This window comes from Strix aluco, chromosome 6, assembly GCF_031877795.1.
Source record: "Strix aluco isolate bStrAlu1 chromosome 6, bStrAlu1.hap1, whole genome shotgun sequence".
Classification (NCBI taxonomy): Eukaryota; Metazoa; Chordata; class Aves; order Strigiformes; family Strigidae; genus Strix; species Strix aluco.
Genome location: NC_133936.1, coordinates 25,079,600 through 25,104,043, shown reverse-complemented (window position 1 = coordinate 25,104,043; position 24,444 = coordinate 25,079,600). Strand labels below are relative to the sequence as shown.

At 35.5% G+C, this 24,444-nt stretch overlaps 1 protein-coding gene across 5 annotated transcripts in view; it reads left to right on the top strand.

Moving 5' to 3' along the window:
- Positions 1 to 24,444, top strand: part of ATF2 (activating transcription factor 2) — a 52,027-nt gene that overhangs the window by 11,492 nt on the left and 16,091 nt on the right. For 3 of the 5 annotated variants that reach the window (XR_012623803.1, XM_074829158.1, XM_074829159.1), the window contains exons 5-11: positions 741 to 837; positions 2,575 to 2,693; positions 4,755 to 4,883; positions 10,540 to 10,718; positions 11,044 to 11,158; positions 11,337 to 11,423; positions 22,923 to 23,072. Coding sequence is in view for 4 of the 5 variants with exons in the window: in XM_074829158.1 (XP_074685259.1) it covers positions 741 to 837; positions 2,575 to 2,693; positions 4,755 to 4,883; positions 10,540 to 10,718; positions 11,044 to 11,158; positions 11,337 to 11,423; positions 22,923 to 23,072 (876 nt within the window). In the remaining variant the exon portion in view is untranslated. The remainder of the gene's footprint in view (positions 1 to 740; positions 838 to 2,574; positions 2,694 to 4,754; positions 4,884 to 10,539; positions 10,719 to 11,043; positions 11,159 to 11,336; positions 11,424 to 22,922; positions 23,073 to 24,444) is intronic. The other 2 variants (XM_074829161.1, XM_074829160.1) reach the window with 2 other exon arrangements.

The window sequence follows — 24,444 nt, the reverse complement described above, 5'->3', positions numbered from 1 at the left end:
TTTACCCACAATTACCGGTGCATAGCAAATTTCAAGTTAGTAAAAGTAAGAATATCTATTTTACAGCACCTAGTTTGTCTGCTTACTGAATTTTTTTTTTTATGGAACATACCCCAAATCTGGGGGGAAGTATGCACAAAATGAGCATACTTCTGAAAACTTGAGAGGTTTTTAAAATGTTAATGGGTTTAGTTCATTCACAGCTTTTCCGTTTTCTGACGTTGTTCCAGTGTTTCCCATTGTATCTGCCTCTCATATATTACATGGCCAGAGGCAGGAGCTATAGTTTATTTTAATTTTACACTATTAAATACAGTGAAGTCTGTGTTTGTGATACAGATCAATTCTCATTATTGTGATAATACAATACAGAAATCAAATAGTAGTAATCAATTACTAAACATTGTCAAGATTCATTAGTATAGCAAATGGCTGTTTGCTAACAGCTGATGAAGTGTGCAGCATGCTGAAATTTTATCTTGGACTTTTTGATGAATGTGGGCATTTATACTACCATTTCCCTGGTATCATTACCATTTAGTTACGATGAACATAACTTGAGTTTTATAATATTTCTGCTTGGTACTATTGACCAAGGAACAAGATACATCTGCTTAAGAGGGTTGTCTGTTAATGTAGTAATGATAATTTTACATGTTGTAAAAATTACTTTCTATAAAATTGCATTTACTTTGTTCACACACAAAATTACAACTATTTCTTAAAACTTTCTGCTGCAGCGTTTTACCAATGAGGATCATTTGGCTGTCCATAAACATAAACATGAGATGACACTGAAATTTGGTCCGGCTCGTAATGATAGTGTCATTGTGGCTGGTTAGTATATACTTTTATAACTAGTTTATTCACTTTTCTGCTGGAATGGGCATACCTTTTATGTATTTTCTGAACATAATGCATAGACTTACATTAAGACAATATGAAATATTTTCTTCACTATAGTTGTCTGCAGTGTGCCTTTAGGCATCCTTACATATTTAGCTTTTCAGAAATTGAAGCCAGTATTATTCTCCGTAAGTAACTTTTAGTTGGATCTGCTATATAATTTAAATATTTTTCAATTATCAATACTTTAATAATTGATTAAATTGTGCAATAAGCATTCAGTAAGAACACAGACTAATAAAGACTGTGCCTAACAGGATCTGTAACAATATTAAACTGTATTTAAAGTTTTAATTGTGCACTGATATTAGTTGTTGCTCAAATTTTAAAATATGTAGTGTTTTTTACATACTATGTTGACATTAGAAGAATGAATTGGTAATTATTATTCTTTAAATGGGATAGTAGGAAAAAAAAGAGAAAATTTTTGGTTTAATTTTAGCTTACATTGAAAATACTTTTACTGTATTTCCACCTCTGAATTCATTACATACCCTTGGTCAGTTGTAACTAAATTTTTTTTGTTTGTCCAGGATCAGAAGTAATCACCAATGGATGATCGATTGCATTATACATTTTAAAGTTCTTGAATGAAGATAGCACATGCTAATTATTCTAAAGTTGTAGTCAGACTGGTTTTTGTCAGTGGTGGAACAGGCTAAATGAACTTCACAAAGGCTTTTGGACATTTTCTGGATATTTTTTTTTTCCCCTTATAAGTGGCTAATTTGTTAGGATGAGCAGACAAAAAAAATTGTTGCTCTTAAACCAGCAGTTTCACATTTTAAAATTCTAAACGTGGTTCTCAGCAATTATACTGTAAGAAAGGGGACCTGTCAAATAATCGGGTGTTTGAGAATTAAACCATGGCAGCATCTGCCTCTTTGCAGCCACATTCCAGTGTGTGAACTGTTAGTCATAAATGTAAGGTGCACATAAGGCCACTTTACAGTATTTTAAATGCAGGTAACTTTGTGGCAAATGTGGTTAATTTTGACCTGGTAATAATAGTGAAATAGAGGGAATTCACACAGTACCAAATACTTTACAGAAAGATGTTTTGGAAACTGCTTCCTGCAGTAGTCATCCAGATACCACAAGTCTTATGATTCCATCTTGACTGTACAGGCATCATAGGAGTCAGTATGATCTTGTGTACAATGTCACAGTTCACTTCCTTCTAGAAGTTCCATGCACTTGAAAGTAATCACTACTGATTTCACAGTATGAGAAGAAAGAAGCAAACTGTGAGCTGTGCATTTTTTTTCTTGCCTTTTTTTTAAATTAAAGCCTTCATGTAGGCCTTATCTTTATTTGAAAACAGAGCCTGCTTGCTCACTAAAGTGATCTGCTTGCTAGTCTAGGCACTTGAGAAGATCTCCCTCTGGTTTCTGGACACAGGCAGAAGAATGCTTTGATACCCTCCAAAACTGCAAGGGGCTTAATGGTTTGCGGACTTCATTTGCTTGTCTCCAGCAGGTGGAGTGTGCCTTCTGGTTGGCCTCCCTGCAAGGCAGAAAGGAGCCTGCTTGCAAGCCTGCATAAGAGAGTTCTTAACCATGTCGTCTCTTTCTGTTTGCTTTCATGCTGAAAAATATTTACGATAAGTAGGTTCATAAATGGTATTTTAAAAATCAAATTGTGGGGTTTTTATACACTTCATTTCAGATCAGACACCAACACCAACTCGATTCCTGAAGAACTGTGAAGAAGTTGGCTTATTCAATGAATTAGCAAGTCCTTTTGAAAATGAGTTTAAAAAGGCTTCTGAAGATGACATTAAGAAAGTATGTCCAAAAACTTTCTCTTTTCAGAGCTGCTATTTTTTCATATCAGAAATTCCATTTTAAAAAGCAAACTTTAGGTTTATATATTGCCTTCTTTAAACTATACCAATAATCATTTGCCAGCTGCTTATATGTTGTATGGAGAGAATACAAATCTAAGATTACTCTTCTGAAGGTTAGTTTACCTGATTGTCCATGCTAACTATGCAAAATTAATGGGACACATTGAGTTTGTCTGAATTCTAGTCTGTATATGTTGAAGTTAATGATTATCTTTGATTGAAAATCCATTAGGCCCTTAATAAGCAAAAAAATAAGTCTGAAAAGTAAAGAGTTTTTGCAAAAAGAAAAGCATTTGCGAGAAACCCATGTGAAAAGTATAGTATGGAACAATGATTTTGATTAGTTTTGAAATGCCGATGTTACTTGAAGAATCAATAGTCATGATAATGAGAGTTAAATACGGACTAAATTTAAAGAAGTGTCAGTAATTTGGTTATAATTATATTCACTATGTGTTGAAATCACTTTTGCCTAGAAATTATTGATCACAACCTAAGCATTACTTTTTTTTAACGTACAGATTGAAATGTAAGAAAAATGTGGACTGTATCTGTCTAGCAACTTCATCTTTTTATGAGGAACTTCCCATACATTTAAATGTGTTTTTTTCTATTTATTTTAATACTTCCCAGTCATAACTGGTTAGGGGCCCAAACTTTTAAACACTTCTTCAAATGAATTTTGTTCAATGTCCCCTTTGAATAATTTTGCCTTTGCTTGATTACCTGGTTGACTTCCATAGGCAGTGATAAAAAAATATATTTTTATACTTACGTATACAGATTTTACAGAATCAGTATCTGCATTTTCTTTGTTTCAGTAAAGATTTTAATAGGTATTTGTGAATAGGATGGATTATTATCCGTTCCTGACAAAGCTTCACCCTTGCTTTGTTACCTCAACTATACCAACTCATGATTTTTTGAATTTTTTTTAACTGGTGTATGCTAACTCTTCTTAAAACACTACATATGGTAATACCAATTCTGAATTTACAAATATTTTATCTTCTGTGTGATTCACCACTCCCTTGGAGGAGGTTATAGGTATTGCAAAATATTTTAAACATTTTAACATTTTCTTTAATTGATACTAGTTTTCCAAGCTGCCCTATGTGTTATGAGAAGAAACACAATGCTGCCATATTTCTGGTTAATTATATAGATAAGCAATCATGGCAAGGGGTGGAAAAATTCAGCATAATAGCACACTTTCTAGGGGGTGGATAGTTCAGGTTTTTTCTGTAGTATTTCATATTCAGATGCAGTATGAAAAGAGATTCTACTTTTAACAGTGTTCCCTGCCCATAAGTACTACATTCCATAGGAAAGCTAGGAATTGAATTGAAAAAAGCATCTGGAAAAACGTAAATAGATGAGCTTTGGGGGAAGTTTCTTCCAAAAGTATTTGTACAGCAGACTATGCAGTAGTATAGGCTTTCAAAACTATAGTATTGCTTTAAGTATTTTTGTGACTTTATTTTCTTGTGGCATTTCTGACGTCCTGGTGGATTTTATCTGTGTATTAATATAATAAACTTGCTTTTTCAATAATTATTTGCTGCAAGAAGTTTGAAATTAATTGTCCACAGTAGCTTTCTTAATTTGGAAATGTAGTTAGCATTTTGTGCTTTGTGGCATGTCATATAATAATTTATAGAAGGATAATGCATTATTTTAACTAACTCTTGTGTAGCACAGTCCTTCCTCAGCTATAATTTTCCTGTGACTCTCGGGAAAGGAAAACTTGACGAGTGTTTTTTAATTCTCAAGAAGAAAATACTTAGTCTGGCATTGGTGTTGAAAGACAAAGCATTACTGAAGATTGGTGTTCATGCAGTTATTGGAAAAATAGGTTTGGTAATGCATCTGCATTGAGATCTTCCAAACATCAGCATCTCTCCACTGTTATAAGACTGATATTTCTCTTTAGTTTTTACCTTTTCTTGCGTATTTTAATTTTTTAGATATTGAGTAATTTTTACACTGTTGCTCTTAGATGCCTCTAGATCTGTCTCCTCTCGCAACACCAATTATAAGAAATAAAATTGAAGAACCTTCTGTTGTAGAGACAACTCATCAAGATAGTCCTTTACCTCATCCAGAGTCTACTACCAATGATGAAAAGGTCAGACCCTTTTTTTCTTTTTGGAATTATTTTTCGAATCTTCTGATGATCCATTTGTTGTACATGATGATAGCCACACTCCTTAGTTGGTTGAAAGGTAAAGAATTTTCGTTTGCCATATTTCTGTGGATATATAATTCATTTGTTTAATTCTTTAGTTAGCTTTGCTCATTGCAATTATTTCTTTGCCTCACACTGGCCATCCAGTAAAGCTAGGAAGGAAATAAAATTTAATGTTCATGCTGTGTTAGAAAAGGCTAAAGAGGCTTTTTATCCTGTTTTATGCATCATTATTCATAAAAAGGTTAAGAACGTTCAGTTTCTTTGATTTTTTTTTTTTTTTTTTTGGTCAATAATACTAACAGTTTGTGCCTCTTCATGCATACGTTTTTATGTTTATCCTATGTTCTACCATAAATTGTTTTGTAGAACAGCAGGGGATGTTCTACAAAAATGTACAGGGATGAATGGGCTGTCTTCAAAACTAAGCACCAGATAATTTTGTTTCAAATTTTATACTCTTTAAGCTATAGCAGTATATTTAAAAGTGGTGATCTTAGGCATTTGCTTATTTAGTGTTTACTTTAATACTCATACAAGACTGAGGTATTGTCTATCACTAGAGGATGTTGCAGTCAAATCAGTTCTAGAACTATTGTTCTAAAGAAGAAAGAAATAGCTTAATAGTAAGATAACTTCAATATGTGACTTGCAGTGTTTTCATCGTGTGCAGTTCTCTTGAAGAACACAAAGCAAAATCAGTGAAATTATTTCTATTCCTACTTCAATAAATAAAAATATTAGGAGCAGAACATAAAAAAGCAATATGGTTGTTCTAGTCAGCCTTTTTTCTAGTTCCAGTGTCAGGCTGTCCTTGTGGTGAAAGTGTTTTTGTTTGGATCCAGTCTGAACCTCTCTGGTTTCAACTTGCACCCCTTCTCTTACCCTGCCAAGAGGCACCAGTGTGAGAAAAGCCTTAAGTGTGTGACAGAAACTTAAGAGAGTTTTGATTCAGATTTGTATTTACAAAGCTTTGCTGAGTTTTGTTAGTTAGCAAGGATGAGTAATCATAAGTAATCAAGGCAATCACGTAGTCTCAAAAATAGTAAAAGTGGTTTAAAGGAATACATGTAAAGAGCTGCTTAGATTAAGCAGATCATAGTCCAAATATTAAGTCATCTTCATTTTATTTCTTCTTTATTTCAGAGGTTAGTTTTTTCACTGCAAATACTTACTCTAATTTTGGCAGGAGACAATATCTTTATACAGTAGTGGTTCAGTATCTCATTAGCATCATTACAAGTGAAAATTATATCTCAATGCTTGGCAGTACTTATAAACTTGTCTCATTCATGATGTGATTTCAGTGTTGTCACTGTAACAGTGCTGAAGTGAAAAGCTGCTGCTGCTCAATGCTGTTCTGATGTCTGATTGTAGAGACAAGCTGAGCAAGGATGAGGGTGCTGCTTGGAGTGTGCTGCTGCTGAATGTGGCCTGCAGAAGTTGAGAAATGTGAGCAGAGTGTTGCTGTTTTCTCAGTTAGATTTTTATATTCTCCTTCTGTAGATGTATTGAAGGAGGGAAGGTTGTTTTTTTTCCAGGGCGTAGCTGGTTTTAATATATATATGCCACTAACCATTTCACTGGCTGAATATATTTCAGTAGCCTTAAGTGATTACAGCCTGTCAATGTATGTGCAAGTTCTTGTAGCTGTCAGAGGAATTTCTTAGATGCTCTTAAAAAAATTATGCTTAATTCTTTTCCTAGTTCTCCGAGAGTTCCCTCAGTTCTATTGGGCTTCAATAATAGTTGATATTCTGCTCTGAATAGACCACGATATCAGTAGAAGTATATAAAGCCTTTTAGCCTTAAAATAATAAGTAAGTGAAACCTAACTTATTCTTTGAGAGCTTTCAAATTCATTATAGTTGCTTATTAACAGGACTTTAAACGGTGACCCTCAACAGTTTCACAAGTTGCTTGGTTGTTGTCAGATAGCTAATTGCCTAATTTAATTATTTTAAAACCAATTGTTTTCTTACAGTAATAATCAATTACTGTATTAGTTCTGGCTACATTTCTGTATAAAGAATTCTGTGTATTCATAGATAGCATTAGGAAGTTATTGCGTCGTATTTGCCTTTAGATACAAAATACTTGCAAATATGCATATCTGAAAACACTTCTTAAATAAAGTAACTATCCTCTTCTATAAAATATTTTCCAGTTCAGTGGGTTTTACTTTCAATAATAGAGTTGGAGGGGTCCTTTCAATAAGTCTCTAATATCTTTGAATAGGTTAAACTTCTTTCTTGTAGATGTGGGTAAAGGAAAGATCACTTTGGCTTAATCTCATGCTTGCAAATTCACCTCTCTCTTTCTCGTTCTTTAGCAGAATATATTTACAAACTATTTTATTTCAGACAGAATTTATACTTCATTAGTGCAATGCTTTGATGATCAATTAGTATCTTCTTTCAGACTGATGTGCCTATGGTTTTGTTTTTATATGCTAAAAAAATGTCAATTTCCTTTAGATCCATACTTCTTAAATCTGCAGTTTGTGTTGTTCCCACGTTGTTGCAGTAACTAGCACATGCACGCATTTTTCAGTGTAGCACAGAGCAAGTTAGTGTAAGAAGAGGAAATTGAAAATACTTTGGTTTCAACTGTATAAACACACTCATCAGTAAATGCGTTAATGGTTGAGGATCATTTCTGATCTTATAAACAAAGCTCAAATGCCGTCTTTAATAACACACAGAAATAATTGTGTCCATGTGAGGTTTCTGTTTTCAGAATTTTATAGAGTCATGTCAGAATTTTATGCATTAATCTTATGACTGTTGCTGAAATCAGGTTTCCATAGAGCACTTTGTCAGAAAGTTGCAAATTGCCTTTTTCCTAGTAGGGGATCAAGCCAGGGAGATGCAGTTTTACAGTCAATATTTATTAGAACACCCATTAATTAAGCTGTTGTTATTAATAGCCAATAAGTATTCAGAGTGCTGTAACTTACAGATAGTTATCTGGTTGCAGCAACAGCTGGGAGGCAAATCCCAGCTGCTTGGTGGAAGGCTGTACTGACATGCCAGTGACTTCTCAGTAGATGTTCAGAAAGTTTTCAAGGCCAGGTGGATGGGGCTCTGAGCAACTTGATCGAGTGAAAGATGTCCCTGCGCCTGGCAGAAAGGTTGGACTAGATGATTTTTAAGGGTCACTTCCAACTCCAACCATCCTATGATTCTATGGAAGTCCTTTAAGGGATCCATTTTTTCATCAAGTGTATATATAATCCTGTAGTCTTTGTTCGCATATAGTAACCACCGTGGCTTTGGATGTTGTCTGAATTGTACAGCATGTTCATGCTAGCATACAGATTCAGCTAGTGTTCTGAGTTTATGAATCGTTGCAAATTCAACAGGGCTGGTTTTCTCTGGAGCTTACCCATTCTTGAGGGACTTTCACACACTGCCTCTCTGTGCTTCTCGGCCTTCTGTGTTTTGGTAGCTATTTCTCCATCCACACAGTACTTACAGAAGCCACTAGCACAAACCAGTACAGAAGGGGCTGTTACGGCATTACTGTTGTTGAGAATGTGTGCATGTCTGGTTAGTTTATATCTTTGCGTTAAAGCTATATACATGGCTCCATGGCTGCTGTTAGCGAACTTTTTCCCCTTTTTATGGAAATCAGAATTACTTTGCCATAGCTATTTATTCTGCAGTGTTCATATATCTAAATTTATATTTATACATATACTTTTATATATAAATGTGGTTGCCATGTAGGAGGATGTTTCAGGTGAAAGGAAGAACAGGAAAAAGAGCTCTTACCCGTCTTTTGGCTGTTAAGAGCAAACATGGGTGTTCCTGTGTCAGATCCCTACAGTGGGAATGGACTTTCTAGTTGCTCCTTGCTCACAGTAATGAGACAGGTAATAGTGGCAAACAGCAGGCAGGAGAGGATGAAGCTGAAACCAGTGAAGAATGACACGGTATTAATTTCTGAATTCACCATTGCCAAAAGATTATCAGGGCAAGTATTCTCCCCTTATGCTTTCCTCTAATTTCCCACAGTCAAGCAGTTTAGTCTTCTTTGTTTTCCCTGTGACTCTTCTTGCTGAATAAGATCTGTATAGCTGTTTTACAAAATTTCTTATTTGCAAAGGAGTGTTTAATCCTGTCCTAAGAATATGCGTTAGTCAACTCTTCCCAATTTTTTTTTCCTGTTTCTGCAATTTCATACTGGATGTTTTCTTCTTTTGACTGAATGCTCATCTGTAATTCTAGGTGCTGTGTTCAAATATTATAATGTTTATAAATACACCAGATTGATACTAAAGAAATAATTCTTGCTTTCCTCAGTACGGCTCACTGTTATTCTTCAAAAACTCATTCACTGTAAATAGTCTTTTGGATCCCTTGAGGAAAAGCCTGAACAAACTAATGAACCCTGATGACAAATCTAGCCTCTGAGCTTTTGAAGGGAGAAAATTTCATCATCTAAAGTCCTCCCTTTTTTAAAGCCCAGTTTGCCAGCCCACTTACAGTTCTATGAAGCACTCAGAGGGGCGCACACATTTTGCAATGGATGTGTAAAAAGAAATCTGTAAGACAGCTAAGACCTTACTACTTAAAGCTTTGTGGATTAATTTTAAAAACTTAAGCTTAATTGAGAGCAAATGGTAATCATTGTAGCCTATACGACACAGGTGTGAGATGCTCTCTTTGAATTATGGTTTTAATAGTGGAGCAACTAAAGTCTGCTGGTCTTCAGAGTGTAGTTTTATGTGCCATTGATGCGATAGCTAGTGTCAAAAGAAGAAATAACATTGAAAAATCCTGGCTGAATGTAAATCTGAAGTCTGACAATATCAAGGGTTTCCTGACAAGGCAAGCATTGGTTACAATAAGGCATTTCTAGGTTTTCAGAAACAGCAAATGCAGGTACTACATAGTGATTGATAATGTACTTTACCTGATTGCTAAGCTAAGAACTATAGTCAATCCTCTCTACTATTTACTTGCAACTAAGAAAATTTAATTTCTGTGCTCAAATAATTTCTTCTGCATCAGGATATGCATATATTTTTGCAAAGCTATGAATGTAACACTCCCAAGTATTTTTAACTTAACACTCTAGTTAAGAGAAGTACATGGGTAAGGGATAAAGGCATAAAAAAGATTTTTTTTTTTTTTTCCCCTTTTTACTGAACCATAAAACTCTTGTTTCTCTTGTTGAAATCTGGAACAGTGGACTGAAACTGAAATTTACATCAGGACACCGTAATATGTTTTCCTTATTCAGAGTGCAGGTAGACATGATGGTGCTGATAGCACCATGGGTTTCTTGGGGAAAAAAAAAAAAGTAATACCTGATCAAAACTGAATTATAAGTAATAGTAGCCTTAGCATAAATTGAGCCAGGCTTTGTCATAAAACTAAAATCACTGTTGTTGGAACAGTTTCACTTTGATGGTTTAAATGATTCATCCAAAGGAGGTTTTTTGAATGTTTTTAATTGTATAACTGATTCTACTTGCATAATGCTGTAGAAATTCTAATTTGTTCCATCAAACTATGTTCATTTAACAGTTGGAATTAATGGTCTGTAATTGTATTTTACAAACTGATTAGTCTTTGGTTTTCCTCAGGAAGTTTCGCTGCAGCAGACCGCACAGCCTACATCAACAATAGTTCGTCCAGCATCGCTACAGGTTCCTAATGTACTGCTTACAAGTTCTGACTCAAGCGTCATTATTCAGCAGGCAATACCATCACCAACGTCTAGTACTGTTATTACCCAGGCTCCATCCTCTAACAGACCAATAGTGTAAGTTACATAAAACTTAGTAAAATGTTTTCTTACAGAGTTTGAAAATACTTTGTCTTGTTTACTTTCTAGTTACTGTTTCTGCAGTTAACATACAAATTTGAGATGCTTTGGTGTAATGTGGTGCTGTACTACATATGAAACACACAACTTTCACTACACGTGAAATATAATTCCATGTTCTCCACATCACTAAGTTCATATTTTTGATCTCCAAATAAATACTGTATTACAACTGTAAACAAACAAACCAATTTAAAGTAATGTGTAAACTTGTTCTCTTCTCTGGATAAGTTTTCTTTTATATAGTTCATTCCTTTTTCAGTCCAGTTCCAGGTCCTTTTCCTCTGCTGTTACATCTTCCTAATGGACAAACCATGCCTGTTGCTATTCCTGCATCTATCACAAATTCTAATGTGCATGTCCCTGCTGCAGTTCCAGTAAGTAAGCATGATGCTATATTAATTTGAAAGTGGAGCAGATTTGCATAAGTGCAGCATAGAACTTAGTTTTAAGCAGCTTGAAAGCTGTTTTGGCTTCGGAGGGTAGTGCTGTCATATGCTCTCTATTATGATAACATACTCAGGTTTTCTTCATTTTTATACTTTATCTGGTCAGCTTGTTAGACCTGTCACCATGGTGCCTAGTATCCCAGGAATCCCAGGGCCTTCCTCCCCACAGCCAGTGCAGTCTGAGGCTAAATTGGTAAGTGAAAAACTCCATTATTCCTCAAGAAGAATAACTTCAGAAATTAATTAAATTCTATTGCTTTTTTTACAACGGCTTTAGTTTTCTTTTAGTCTAAGTTCTGTGAGTACAAATTTAATAAAACCAAAAATAACAGTTGCGTTTATTTTACAGTTATTTCAAATTCCAGCTTCTGTTAGTTCTGTTGTTAATGGTCATTTTGATCTTATTTTCAATCATTCTTTTCAATGAACTAGATTTTTAACTGAACTCCTTCTTGCTCCTTGTATTGGAGGATAGGAAATCTTGGAAGAAAGACAAGATTAGTAGCATGTTAACAGTGAACATCACCTTCAGAGAAACAGAATATGTTTCCTCCCAAAGGATATGATATTTCTTTAAAACCATGAAAATAAAAGGGTTTTTTAACAATGTTTTCAGAATCTCTTCTGAATATAGTCTATTTGGCAGGAGTTTTGTAATTAGATATGTATTACTGACATAGTTAGGAAATTGTTTTATGTGGAGGTTGTTTGTGTTGTGTTGGGGCAGTTTTGGGGGTTTGGGGATTATTTGGGAAAATCATGGGTAAACAAGCAGAAGAAAGTGTTGGGGTTTTTGGTTGTTTTTTTTTTTTTTTTTTTAAATATTTGGGATCCAGTTATGGTGGTAGTTTAAATTGATCAATTTCTTGAAAAATTTTCTGCAACATTAGGTAGCTGCTTCTCTGTTTTGTTGTCTTGTTCATTTGTTCCAACTGTTCCAAAGCAATAGAAAATCTATCATTAAACAATAATTAACCTGTTTATGTATTTACAAGATGCCTCTGTAAATAGTATCTGTCTTGTGAAGTAGTGTTCCTCTCTGACTCTTTGTGCTAAAAAAGAATCGGGAACACCTGCTAGATAAAATATATTTTTGTACATCAGTATACTGATAAGTGGGAGGATGCCCCTAACATCCTTTGATATCTCATTTCTCTTGACCTAAACCTGTGGGCTTTCTTTCCTTACCCATTTTCTCTCCTCAAACCAGAATATGAAAACAGTGAGTCTGGGAATACTAATTATTCTCCCATCCGGAAACACTAGCCATATTCACCAAATACTAGAACTGTTGTGGAGAGCTGGTCACCAGTGCACTGACTTTTCCTAATGCTGTCAGGTCTCCCTTCATTTTCCTCCTCTCTTGAACACGATGACTTTTAAAATAGTGTAGAGAGGGACAGAAAGGAAGAAGGTCTGTTTCTGTGCATCCTTGTCCCCCTAGGAACGGGAAAAAGATTCTTTTAATACTTGAGGAAATATTTAAATGTAACCAGCTGTGATGATATATATTTATATCTTAAATCCAGGAGAGAAGAATGTAAGAAAGTGAAAACGAGCTATTTTCTCAGAATTTGCACGTTTCTTAGTTAGGAGTCTCATGCACTGAATTCTGCTTTGTGAAATCCAGGAGGAATTGGTTCCAAATAATTTTTTAGATGGGCAAGAAATTAGGTTTTTAAGCATATTACCGAGTGATTTGCTCTTACAAAGCTTTAAAGGTGGGAAGGAAGTACATGTATCTGGTGAAGACTTTGATCTCATGTTGGAAGAAGCAATCACTCGGATGCAAAGAAAAACAAAGATCATTAGACTTAAAATTTAACAGTCTCATTAGTCTTCTCGTTAGAATTTAGCTAATATATGCACTTCAGTGATTGCTTATCCTTTTTTTAAGTGAGACTGTAAAAAGGGCATTTGCAGTATTTCTTCTTTCCTTTCTTATCACTTAATATAAAGCATGAGCAGGATTCAAGAATATCAGAATTATGTATATTTCGTATGCTCATTTACTTTTATATAGTGCCTATTCACAAAAATAAAAAACTTAATTTCTTATTACTCCAAAAGTAAAAGCAATTTAATGAGAAACTTCATGTTTATGTAGAAAAGCTTCCAACAGGAAGACTAACTTACTATGCTATGGGATGCATGGTTGGCAGATATGTGATGGTTTATAAACTGTGAAGTTCCATTTAATTTTGAAAATTTAAGTCTTTGTGATGCCAAATCCTTTCTTTTTTTCATGTAGCTCTTGAAAATAATTTTGCTTGCTACATACTAAATTCTGTAAAAGTATGGTAATCAGATTTATTTTTCACTTGTGTTCCTGGTTAAGCCCACAGAAGACTTGGTATTTAGTTCTAGAGCTACTTGTTTGTTTTTTATTTCATTAATAGTTCACATTTAAAGTTGAAATATAAGCTATTACACTGAAATTTAATAAGTGAGCAGTATATGTTTCATCACAGTATATGTTTCATCTGTTAACAGTTAACTGCAATTTGTGGATTTATTGGTATGTTTAAGTTAGCAGAACACTGGGAGCACTTCCTGTGTCCTTTTGCCTACCGTAGCCATTTCTCCCTCATGTTAGGAGGTAGTCCTGAAGAGCAAAGGAGTCCAGGAAGGCTGGGCATTCTTCAAGAAGGAAATCTTAAAGGTGCAGGAGCAGGCCATCCCCATGTGCTGAAAGATGAGGCGGTGGGGAAGAAAACGGGCCTGGCTGAATAGAAAGCTTTGGCTGGAACTCAGGAAAAACAGGAAGTAAATTAGAAGGGCAAAAGCCCAACTAGAACTTAATCTGACTACTGCTGTAAGACAATAAAAAATGTTTCTGTAAATGCATTGGCAACAAAAGGAGGGCTAAGGAGAATCTCCATCCTTTATTGGATGCAGGGAGAAACGTAGTGACAAAGGATGAAGAAAAGGCTGAGGTACTTAATGCTTTCCTTGCCTGGGTACCCAGCCCCCTGAGCTGGAAGACAGGGATAGGAAGCAGAGTGAAGCCTGCATAATCCAAGGGGAAAAGGTTAGTGACCTGCTACACCACTTAGAGACACACACACAAGTCTATGGGGCCAGATGGAATCCACCCAAGGGTACTGAGGAAGCTGGTGAAGGTGCTCACCAAGCCACTTTCAATCATTTATCAGCAGTTCTGGCTAACTGGGGAGGTCCCAGTTGACCGGAGTTTAGCAAATGTGATGCCCGTTTACAAGAAGTGCAGAAAGAAGGATCCGGGGAACTACAGGCCTGTCAGCCTGACCTCAGTGCTGGGGAAGGTTATGGAGCAGATCATCTTGAGTGCCATCACACAGCATGTATGGGATGATCAGGCAATCAGGCCCAGTCAGCCTCAGTTTATGAAAGGCAGGTCCTGCTTGACTAACCTGATCTCCTTCAACGACAACGTGGCCCACTTAGTGGTTGAGGGAAGGGCTGTGGATGTTGTCTACACAGAGTTTAGTAAAGCCTTTGGCACAGTTTCCCACATCATTCTCCTGGAGAAACTGGCTTATGGCTTGGATGGGCATACTCTTTGCTGGGTAAAAAACGGACTGGATGGCTGACCCCAAAGAGTTGTGGTGAATAGAGTTAAATCCAGTTGGTGGCCAGTCACAAGTGGTGTTCCCCAGGGCTCAGTGTTGCGGCCAGTTCTCATTAATATCTTTATCAATGATCTGTACAAGGGGATTGAGTGCACGCTCAGTAAGTTTTCAGACGCCACCAAGTTGGGTGGGAGTGTTGATCTGCTTGAGGGTAGGAAGGCTCTACAGAGGGATCTGGACAGGCTGGATCAATGGACCGAGGCCAATTGTATGAGGTTCAACAAGGTTCAGTGCTGGGTCCTGCACTTGGGTCACAGCAACCCCATGCAGTGCTACAGGCCTGTGGAAGAGTGACTGGAAAGCTGCCTGGCAGGAAAGACCTGGGGGTGCTGTTTGAGAGCCGACTGAGCATGAGCCAGCAGTGTGCCCAGGTGACCAAGAAAGCCAACAGCATCCTAGCTTGTATCAGAAATAGTGTGGCCAGCAGGACTAGGGAAGTGATCGTCCCCCTGTACTCGGCAGTAGTGAGGAAAAGTTCTACAGGAAGAGCATTGAGGTGCTGGAGCATGTCCAAAGAAGGACAACAAAGCTGGTGAAGGGCCTAGAGGACAAGTGCTATGAGCAGTGGCTGAGAAAACTGGAGTTTTTCAGTCTGGAGAAAAGGAGACTGAGGAGAGACCTTACTGCTCTCTACAACTGCCTGGAAGGAGGTGGGTGTTGATCTCTTCTCCCAACTAACAAATAATAGGACAAGAGGAAATGGCCTCAAGTTGCTTCAGGGGAGGTTTGGATTGGAGATTAGGAAAAATTTCTTCACTGAAAGGGTTGTCAAGCATTGGAACAGGCTGCCCAGGGAAGTGGTTGAGTCATCATCCGTGGACATATTTAAAAAATGTGTAGATGCGGTCCTTAGGGACGTGGTTTATTGGTGGACTTGATAGTGCTAGGTTAACAGTTGGACTTGATGATTTTAAAGGCCTGTTCCAACCTAAATGATTATATGACTCTATGAAGTCTATTAGCCTAGTATTCTTAGTGTCTTTTGGACAGAAAGCTGGATGAAGGGGTGAAGCTGTGATGATCCCTTGTCAACAATCTAGGCCTAGGGGTCAGAATTTTTATAGATCTTTGGAATTTTCTTGGCTGTTGCTTTATTTTATTTGTTATTTATTATTTGGAGAAAATTTTTGTTGTTCTTTATAGACCTTGCAATCTCACAGATTTTTTTCATATTGCGTTATAAAATGTAGAAATAGAATATGTAGCAAATATAAAAAACATACACAAATAGTTTCCTAACATTGTAACTATTCCTCAGATATTAAAGTAAGTTTGGTAGTGTATGGGATGCAAAATTTGGAAAGTTAAATATGGTCTTTTTGTATCTCCAAAGGGTTTTGTCATATATGCTTTTGGCCATTGTTGTTTGAATCTTTCTTTTATTCAAAGACCATACTTTCCTAATAAGATATTCTGCATTTTCTGTCATAGGTATGACAATGCTATTTCAAGGTATTCTTAATTGACACAGCTCTACCTGCTTCAGAGGTTGAGTAAAGTTCTTGAAGAACTGTTTTCAGTAACTTTGTCACTTTAAGATGCAATATCCCCAAACTGCTGAATTATCAGATATACATCTGTCCTGTGTAGACGGCACAACTACTTATGTTTTGGATTAAATACATGGCACAAACCAAGGCAGGAACCAGGCATTTCCCTTCAGTTGTGCTTTGTGCCTTTCTTTACGGAGGCTATTTCTTCAGTTCATTTCGTGCATGACATTTCAAGGAACTAACATATTTTAGAGTTGTGCAATTGAAAAGCACTTTGTACTCTGTTTTCATTCCTCATCTCAGTCATTTATTTCTCTCTAACCTGTTTATAAAAGGCTACTGTTGTGTAGACTTCCTTTTTTTTATTTTAAATGAAAGTGAGAACTAATTTGAAAATCAAATTAGAGATTGTAGTAACATTATTTCCTAATGCTATGGAGTTTAATTATTTGAATATGATTTTGGGGAACTTAATTTCTGTATTTTTATTAATGTGAAAACAACACGCTTTTCTTCTGTTTTCAATACCTGTTGTTTCCTTATGAGTTGCATATACCAAATTGTACATAGAGCATCATATCTTTCTTTACATAAAAACATGCATGAACTTTAGTAAAACAAACTAACATTTTGATTTCTAAAAGCTAAGGCTTAAAGTAACCGGCAGAATATGTCTTTGGTCATAGGATGCCTTCCTATAACACAATTAAAATTTTTCTTCAGCTATCCTAGAAGTCTTAAAACCCTTTAAAGATACGGGAACTAATATACCTGCCAGGTGGTTTTTTTTCCCCACTATGCACAGCTTTTGGAGACTTTTTTTCCAGTTCATAAATGGGCTCTCTTAAAACATTTCAAAGTGGTTTTAGATCAGAGTGACCAAGCTTAATGCATAATAAACAGGACTATGTGTTTATTTCTGTGTTGGGTAAAGTTTTCAGTCTGCAGTGTCAAACTCCTTCAGCATGGCAGTTTTGGTTATTCATTTGAAGCGAGTTACTGAGATGTTGCTTCTAGAACTCTGTTCTTTCTTTGCTGAAATGCTCTTTTCTCTGGTTACCATTAAAGTTGCCTGACACTAAATAATCATATGAATTCTATAGAGGGACAGATGCATGTGAGAACAGGTTCACTGAGTGAAATAGCAGACAGAAAAATGTATACCAACTGCAAGGAATAATGACTGGGACGAAAAAAAAGAAAAAGTCATAAACAGAAAAAATTATAAAAGCCATGAGAGACAAAAATTTAAAAATGGGCTATTCAGTGACTCAAATCCTTATGATTGGTGGCATTATTGCAAGAGGTCTTGACTGAAACAGCTGAAGCTTAGTGGAAAAGTGTGTTAAGCACAATCTTAGCGTCTGCTTCAGCACTGAAACATGTACAGTGCTGTATGTGTTTCAGTGCTATGGGATAATTACATGAAATTAGACTATATTGTAATTTTATTGTCCAATATTGAAGTTATTGTAGTGAATATAGGTGGTCCATTCACACCTGTGAAAGGCACTCTTACTATAGTTTTGAACATTCTTGGATCCTTTCATATTGCTTGTAGAACTGAAGTGAAATATGACTAGAGATTTTTATTCAGACACAAGCTGTCTTTTACTGCTATTTGAAAATATCCTTGTATCTTGTACTGAGAATTACATTCAAGAGGAGTGAAAAGGAGTTTCAGATTTCTGTGGCACACTTAATATAAATTGTCAGTTTTTCTGATTTGTTGTAATGCTAAAGAAACTAACTTCCACATACTTAAGTGACATATGCATTTGATTTTAGTTTTGTGGTATTTTAGAGAGGCTTAAAAGTAGATGTATTAGCTGTGTCTCTAAAAAAAACCACAACAAAACAAAAATACTTCCTCACTAGGATAAGGATGCATGATTCTACATATTGCAGAATTACTTCTGATCTTGTGAGATGATCTCTAATTGTATGCTTTCTGTATATGAAATGTGAGCCATGAGTTATTCCTAGTTGTAAAACATCGGGTTTTTGAGTGTACAGCTTGTGGATGCAAACTTAATGTTCAGACCCTTCTGCATGGATTGTAGAAGTTTCTGAAGAACTTAAAAATTGCTTTAACACTGAATGTTTCCCTCCATCTCCTCCTACCCATAAAACCTTTTGTCACAATCTGAGAAATACCTTGCACACAGTGGGTAACCAGTAGGCTTTCTGCAGGAGGTTTCTACTGAGAAGTGACAGAGGGCAGTTTGGCAAATGTTCAGAAACCGACATTAACTTGCTAGAGCTCGGCATGGGACCTTGTGTTCAGCAGAATTCTTCTGACCTGTCTCTCTGCATGCCGAGCTAATCAGCAAACACCTAATGAGCCTACTCTAAAGAAACAGACCCTCTCACAACCTACTTCATTTTCATATGTTCTCTGGGGGTGGAGAGACAAGACTTCATAAGGACTGATGATGCTGCAAAGACCACAATAATGATAATTAACTTGCTGAATTTAGAAGATTATGCTGTTAATTAGTTGCAAAATAAAGATAAGTAATAGAGCAGCAGATGGTAGGATAACACCCAGGAGAAGGAGGGTTATTACTCTGATGAGCTTTTGTGGCAGATATGAAATATGGATCTGAGTTTTTCACAAATTGTTTCTGGAGAATATTATCTTGTTTCTGTGAGCTCTTGATGGAATGATCTAGTCCTACCAAATTTTGACAGATGAGGTGAGGATTTGTTTTCAAGGATATACATGAACAATAAAACCTTGCTAATAAAGACTTTAAAAGCTATTAAGCTATTGGAAAATACCAATTTTAGTTTGCCTCTAATAACCACATAATTTCAAACAAACCTTGGTCGTCATCAAGTTTCCCCACACAATAATGCTTATATACATTTATTCTAATATTTGTTTCAATATCCTTGATTTTTAAAATCAAGATTCTCATATTTGGGGTAACTATCTCCCTACTCACAGGAAGCACAACATCCATATAGTATTTTACTCCAGCATTACCTTCTAAAATATGAAACCTTTTAAATACGTGAGATGGATATCTCCTTGTGAAAGTCTGTATTCCTCAGATTTTCACAATATTTCTGCATTTGTGAATAACTTTAATCATAACTATTTGAATTTCAACTTTTAAACTCTCTAATATAAAACTAAACCACATTATTTTCTATCTCTGTTTCCATAGTACATTACATTAACAATGTAATTTTCAAAAGGAGTTTGTTTATTTATAAACTTACAAAATAGTAATGCTTCAATGTTCCCATTACAGTGGGGGCAGTTAAGTCCTACTTTGTTTGCACATCCATTGTGCCTGGTGGTAGGTCTTCTTCTATAATGTAGATAGCCTTGTGCTGTTCCTTCACTTTCTACTGCCATTTTCAAATTAAATGTAAAATATACAGATTTAATAGCATGAACTTCCTTTGTTTTTAGGTTAACTTTGCAAATATTTCTTTAACACAGAAATACAGAAGTAGAAAGATTGGAGCTAGACAATAATAACAGTTACTCGCCTTACATGCATATTTAAAAAAAAAAAACCCAAACCAACAAAACAAAACCTAAATAGTTTTGTTTCTTCTCCCAAATCTTCTGAACTTGGGCTCTGTTTCATTAAGGAAATGGATATGCTGGTGAAACTTTCCTTTAAATAACCAGCTTTAAGCAAATGCTGCAAAACATTTCTACTTCATAGACACTGGTTTTGGCTGTTTTTGTGGAGGATGCTTACATCAAGATGTTCTCATGCAATCACAAGCAGAGTAGATCAGACACTCTGGCCATACACATACTAACTATATAAATGTTTATGCTCAAATGCCATGAAAATTAGAAGTTAGCTTGTTACAGCTGAACTTACATATTCAGACACTTTGAGTTGGAAGAAACCTAATCATTTTTACTTCTCATGGAAGAGGAGGAGGAGTATATATATGACAAGCTGCTGTGTCTTGGTTGAGTAATTTGTGAGACAGTAACTTTTAAAAATCTCCTAGTATGATGGCTTGAAATAAAAGAGAGCATACCCTTTAAAACCTCAGCAGAAGTAAAAATAGACACATTGTAACTAATTTGTTACAATTAATTTGTACTGTCACTACTGTCTTGTTTTTTGACTTCTGAAAGTGTCCAAGTCCTGCGAAACAGAAAGTTAGGACACAAGAAATACTTCTAAAGTAATGCCAGATAATAAATGAAAATACATTGTGGAAAAATCAGATGTTAGTAACCTATGGAAAGGATATTGGATAAAAGTGTCATGTTAACATTAAATACTTGCTACTCTCTTTTAAAAATATTTTTTAAAAAGTGACTTGGAAGTGATGTGTTTCCCTGGTAGTCCTGGTGGTAGCTTAGAAAATTTTACTATTTAATGATCAGGATTAGTTAGAATTTTAAGGAGTGGGGGGAAAATCATCTTATCAACCTTTCGATTGGTGTGATTAGATCATAGAGTTTGTTTATAGTAATTTTAGTTAGACAGTTAAAAAACACTTAGGCCTTTCCATGCTTGTTTAGCTGGAGATGGTCTGGAATTTTTTTGTTAGCTTGTTTTTCCAAGGTGAATTAGGAAGGTACAAGTTAATTCTTGAGTTTGTTTTAATTCTGTAAAGAAAGTGTTAAAACAACTACCTAGGGGCTTAGGGTTTTCAGAGTGCACATATACTAAGAATTATGGGCATGTTATCTTGAAAACTTGTCATCCTGCTGTAATGCTTGCAGCTATCCTGAATTTTTGTTGTTAGAGCTAAGCACTGGGGAAATTACCGTAAATTTGTTTTGTGTATTTTTCTGAGAGCACCTTTTTCATTCTGGGAAACTTATAAGGTTGACACAAAAACGAGCTGGGGAACAGAACTTCATTAGCACCGAGTTTTTATGTACACTTGAACAGTCGCTATCTGGGGTAATGTGTGCTGTTAATTCAATCTAGAGCAGTCACTACAGAAAAGACTTAATACAGACGACACTGGCTAAAGATTTCTTAATAGCAAGCCAGCAGATGATGTTGGAGTTTCTCAGTTCTCTTTGTAGTCCTTAAATTGCACATCTACTGGTAGTGGTTAGATGCTACAGTTCAGTGTATGGAGTTGATGTAACATGCCATATTGCAGAACTGAAGATGTTTTGCAGTTCTGACGGAGGTAATCTGCAATCTGTTGTTCTAATTGTAAAATAGGATCCGGGAAAGCCTATCATCATGCAAGGTAGGAGAGAGCTGTCACGATATTCCAATGATGTAGTTGTTGAGAGACATTGGGTACTACAGTTTATAGAGAATATCTACAGAATTGGTGCTAAGTCTTCTGCTTATTTTAAGCTGGCCAAATGCAGCCTAGCTCCAGCATTAAGACATTCTGTTAATGTTACTACTTTGGCAATACTTTGTACATATTCCAAAATAAGATGATGCAAGTTATCAGAGTTTTCATAAACTGTCATGTATTAAGTCATTAATCTTTTCTTAAACTTGTATTGGATTCTTTAAAAGTCAAGTGCTCAGTAGAAAAACATTCTTCAATACTATTTGTCTGGTAAGGTAAATTCTTCTATAAAACTGAAAATTTCATGATAAATTATACAATATTAATGAAATTTTAAGAAAGAATATGGAGTCACAAGCAGTTATATCTACTGAAATTTAGTATGACCCTTTATCACTTAAGATTAAGAATTTGTTGTAAATAGAATATATTATCTGTTATAGTTTTAATAGATATCACCAGAAGTTGAGTGCAATAATTTTCAAGAGGTAGTCAATAAAATGCTTTAAAATACTTATCAAGTTGTAAGTAACTCCTGAATGTATTATATACAGCTGAATTTTGAAGTTACTGTTCTTCATCGTGGCTGTGTACAATAAAGGAAGAACTTCAAACCTTTTAGCAATTTTTCAATGTAAAATAGCATGCCATAACAGTTACCTTGCATATTTCTTTATAAATAAAAGCTAATCTTTGCATATAACCTCAAGCTTGTTATTATTCTGTGCATTATTGAGATGTTTCATCAAAGATCTTAGCTTTTATCTCATAATTACTCATAGGATGGATTGTAGAGGTGAGTATTGTAAAGACCATGAAAAAGTGGAGTCATAACAAACTATTTAAAAATGGATAGAGAACACCAGAATTTTTAAAACAGAAAGAAGTTGGTGTTCTGTTTTTTACCTATTTTCCCTCATGTGTGGTTGTTATCTTTCTGAGCTATGCCTTGTGTAATACCAGCCTCAGCAACTGTTTGTTCATGGCCTTCCAGTCATCTCTTTGTGGGCACAGTTCATCATGAATGAGGCTTTCTGTTTACTTCTCCATACAGCTTACCATCCTTCTCTTTCTGAGATCCTATGTAAAAGTCTCATTGCTATTGTCATGCTTGCGAGAAATTGTCACCTGTTAGTAGGTATATGCCTAGATCACTGTGGAAAGCCTATAAAAAGAAACAGCTGTTTTAGAGTTGGAGCCCCTGTTTCCAAAATGAAAGTAACTACCAATATAAATAATTGGTAACTTCTTAAGCTAGCATGATAGAATATTTCCTTTTTTTCTTCCCTTTTTTTTTTTTTTTTTTTTTTTTTGTTTGTCTGCTTTCAGAGATTGAAAGCAGCCTTGACCCAGCAGCACCCTCAGGTAACAAATGGAGATACTGCCAAGGGACATCCAAGTGGGTTGGTTAGGACTCAGTCAGAGGAACCACGACCACAATCACTACAACAACCTGCAACTTCGACGACTGAAACACCGGTATGACAACATAATAGACATGTACTTCTTACCCCCTTCTTTGTTACGCAAAAGAAAAATCTTAACTCTTGATTTGTAAAATAGAGGTTAACATGTGCTACAGACTCCACTTGGAGTCAATATTTCTGTAGCAGTAAAATGTTTATAGTTCTTACATGTTCTTAAATGCTTCTAAAATGTATTATCCAAGATGATAATTTCAAAGTAGGTATTGTCTGTCTGCTCAAATTTAGAACTAAGTCCTACTGATTTCTGGAGTTAGTTAACAGGAAAGTCTGTGGTAACTGAAAATTGTACAGATGGTTAATATACATTTGAAAAAGCTAAATGCTTTTATTTTGTATTTAGATTGTATCTGTTTAACACGTTATATTGTAAACACTCCAGGAATTTTTTTTAACTGTATCAGGTATTATGTTTATGCTAATTTGCTTGAAGGATCTTTTCTGGGCTGTCACACACCGAGTTTCAGCTGTGTGTACTGCACATCGTGTACTGTGTCATCCTGGGTACTGAAAGGGGAGCTCTGAGCTTAGGAATGGTGTGCTGTCCCTTTGGGATGATAGTTGAGAACAGGGGAATAAAGAGCAAGACCTCTGAGTCAGACTGGAAGCGGGAGTGCTGCTGGAGGAAAGAGATACTTCCTTGGGTGAATCCTGGAGGATTGCTGCTGTTCTACTTCTAAAAAAACTTGTTGGAATGTGTTTTGAAAATGCTTTTAAAAATCTCCCAAGAGTTGGTTTCAGAATTCATAGCATAATACTAATTTTATAAAAGCTACATACTTGGCCCAGTACCAGAATGACCTGCATCTGCAGTGAAGGCACTCAGATTCTTAGACTGGCCAGCGAAATCAAATAATGTATCAAAGCAAATATGTTTGGAGCAAAAAGAGGAACAAAGTTACACATTGTAAAATGATCTCCTTCTTAAGGTGCTCTTTTCCCATACTACCCTAAGCTTTTTTAAAAAATATTTTCATAACATCACATAGCAGAATTTTCAAGATGAAGAGCTTACTGGTTTTGTGGGTATTTTAGTATTAAAAAAAAATAAAAATTGCAAGCATTAAATTCCTAAAAGGCTGATTTGAGTTCCCAGGGTTTTTTTATTATTAGCTAACTAGAATTTAAGTCAAATCAATGTGCCAATGAATACATGTTTGGGGTTTTTAATTTAAATATAAAACTTTTTTAGTGTGCTAGATTGAATCTGCAGGTGTACTTGTGAATATGTTGTGTAGACAGTTATATTCTGTCCTATCACTTTAAAGGATTTTAAAATCCATTGTATTATCATAATTCATTAAATCTTTGCCTAGGGTCTGTACACAGCTATGAAAGGAGTATAATGCATAACTTAAAATAGTGAA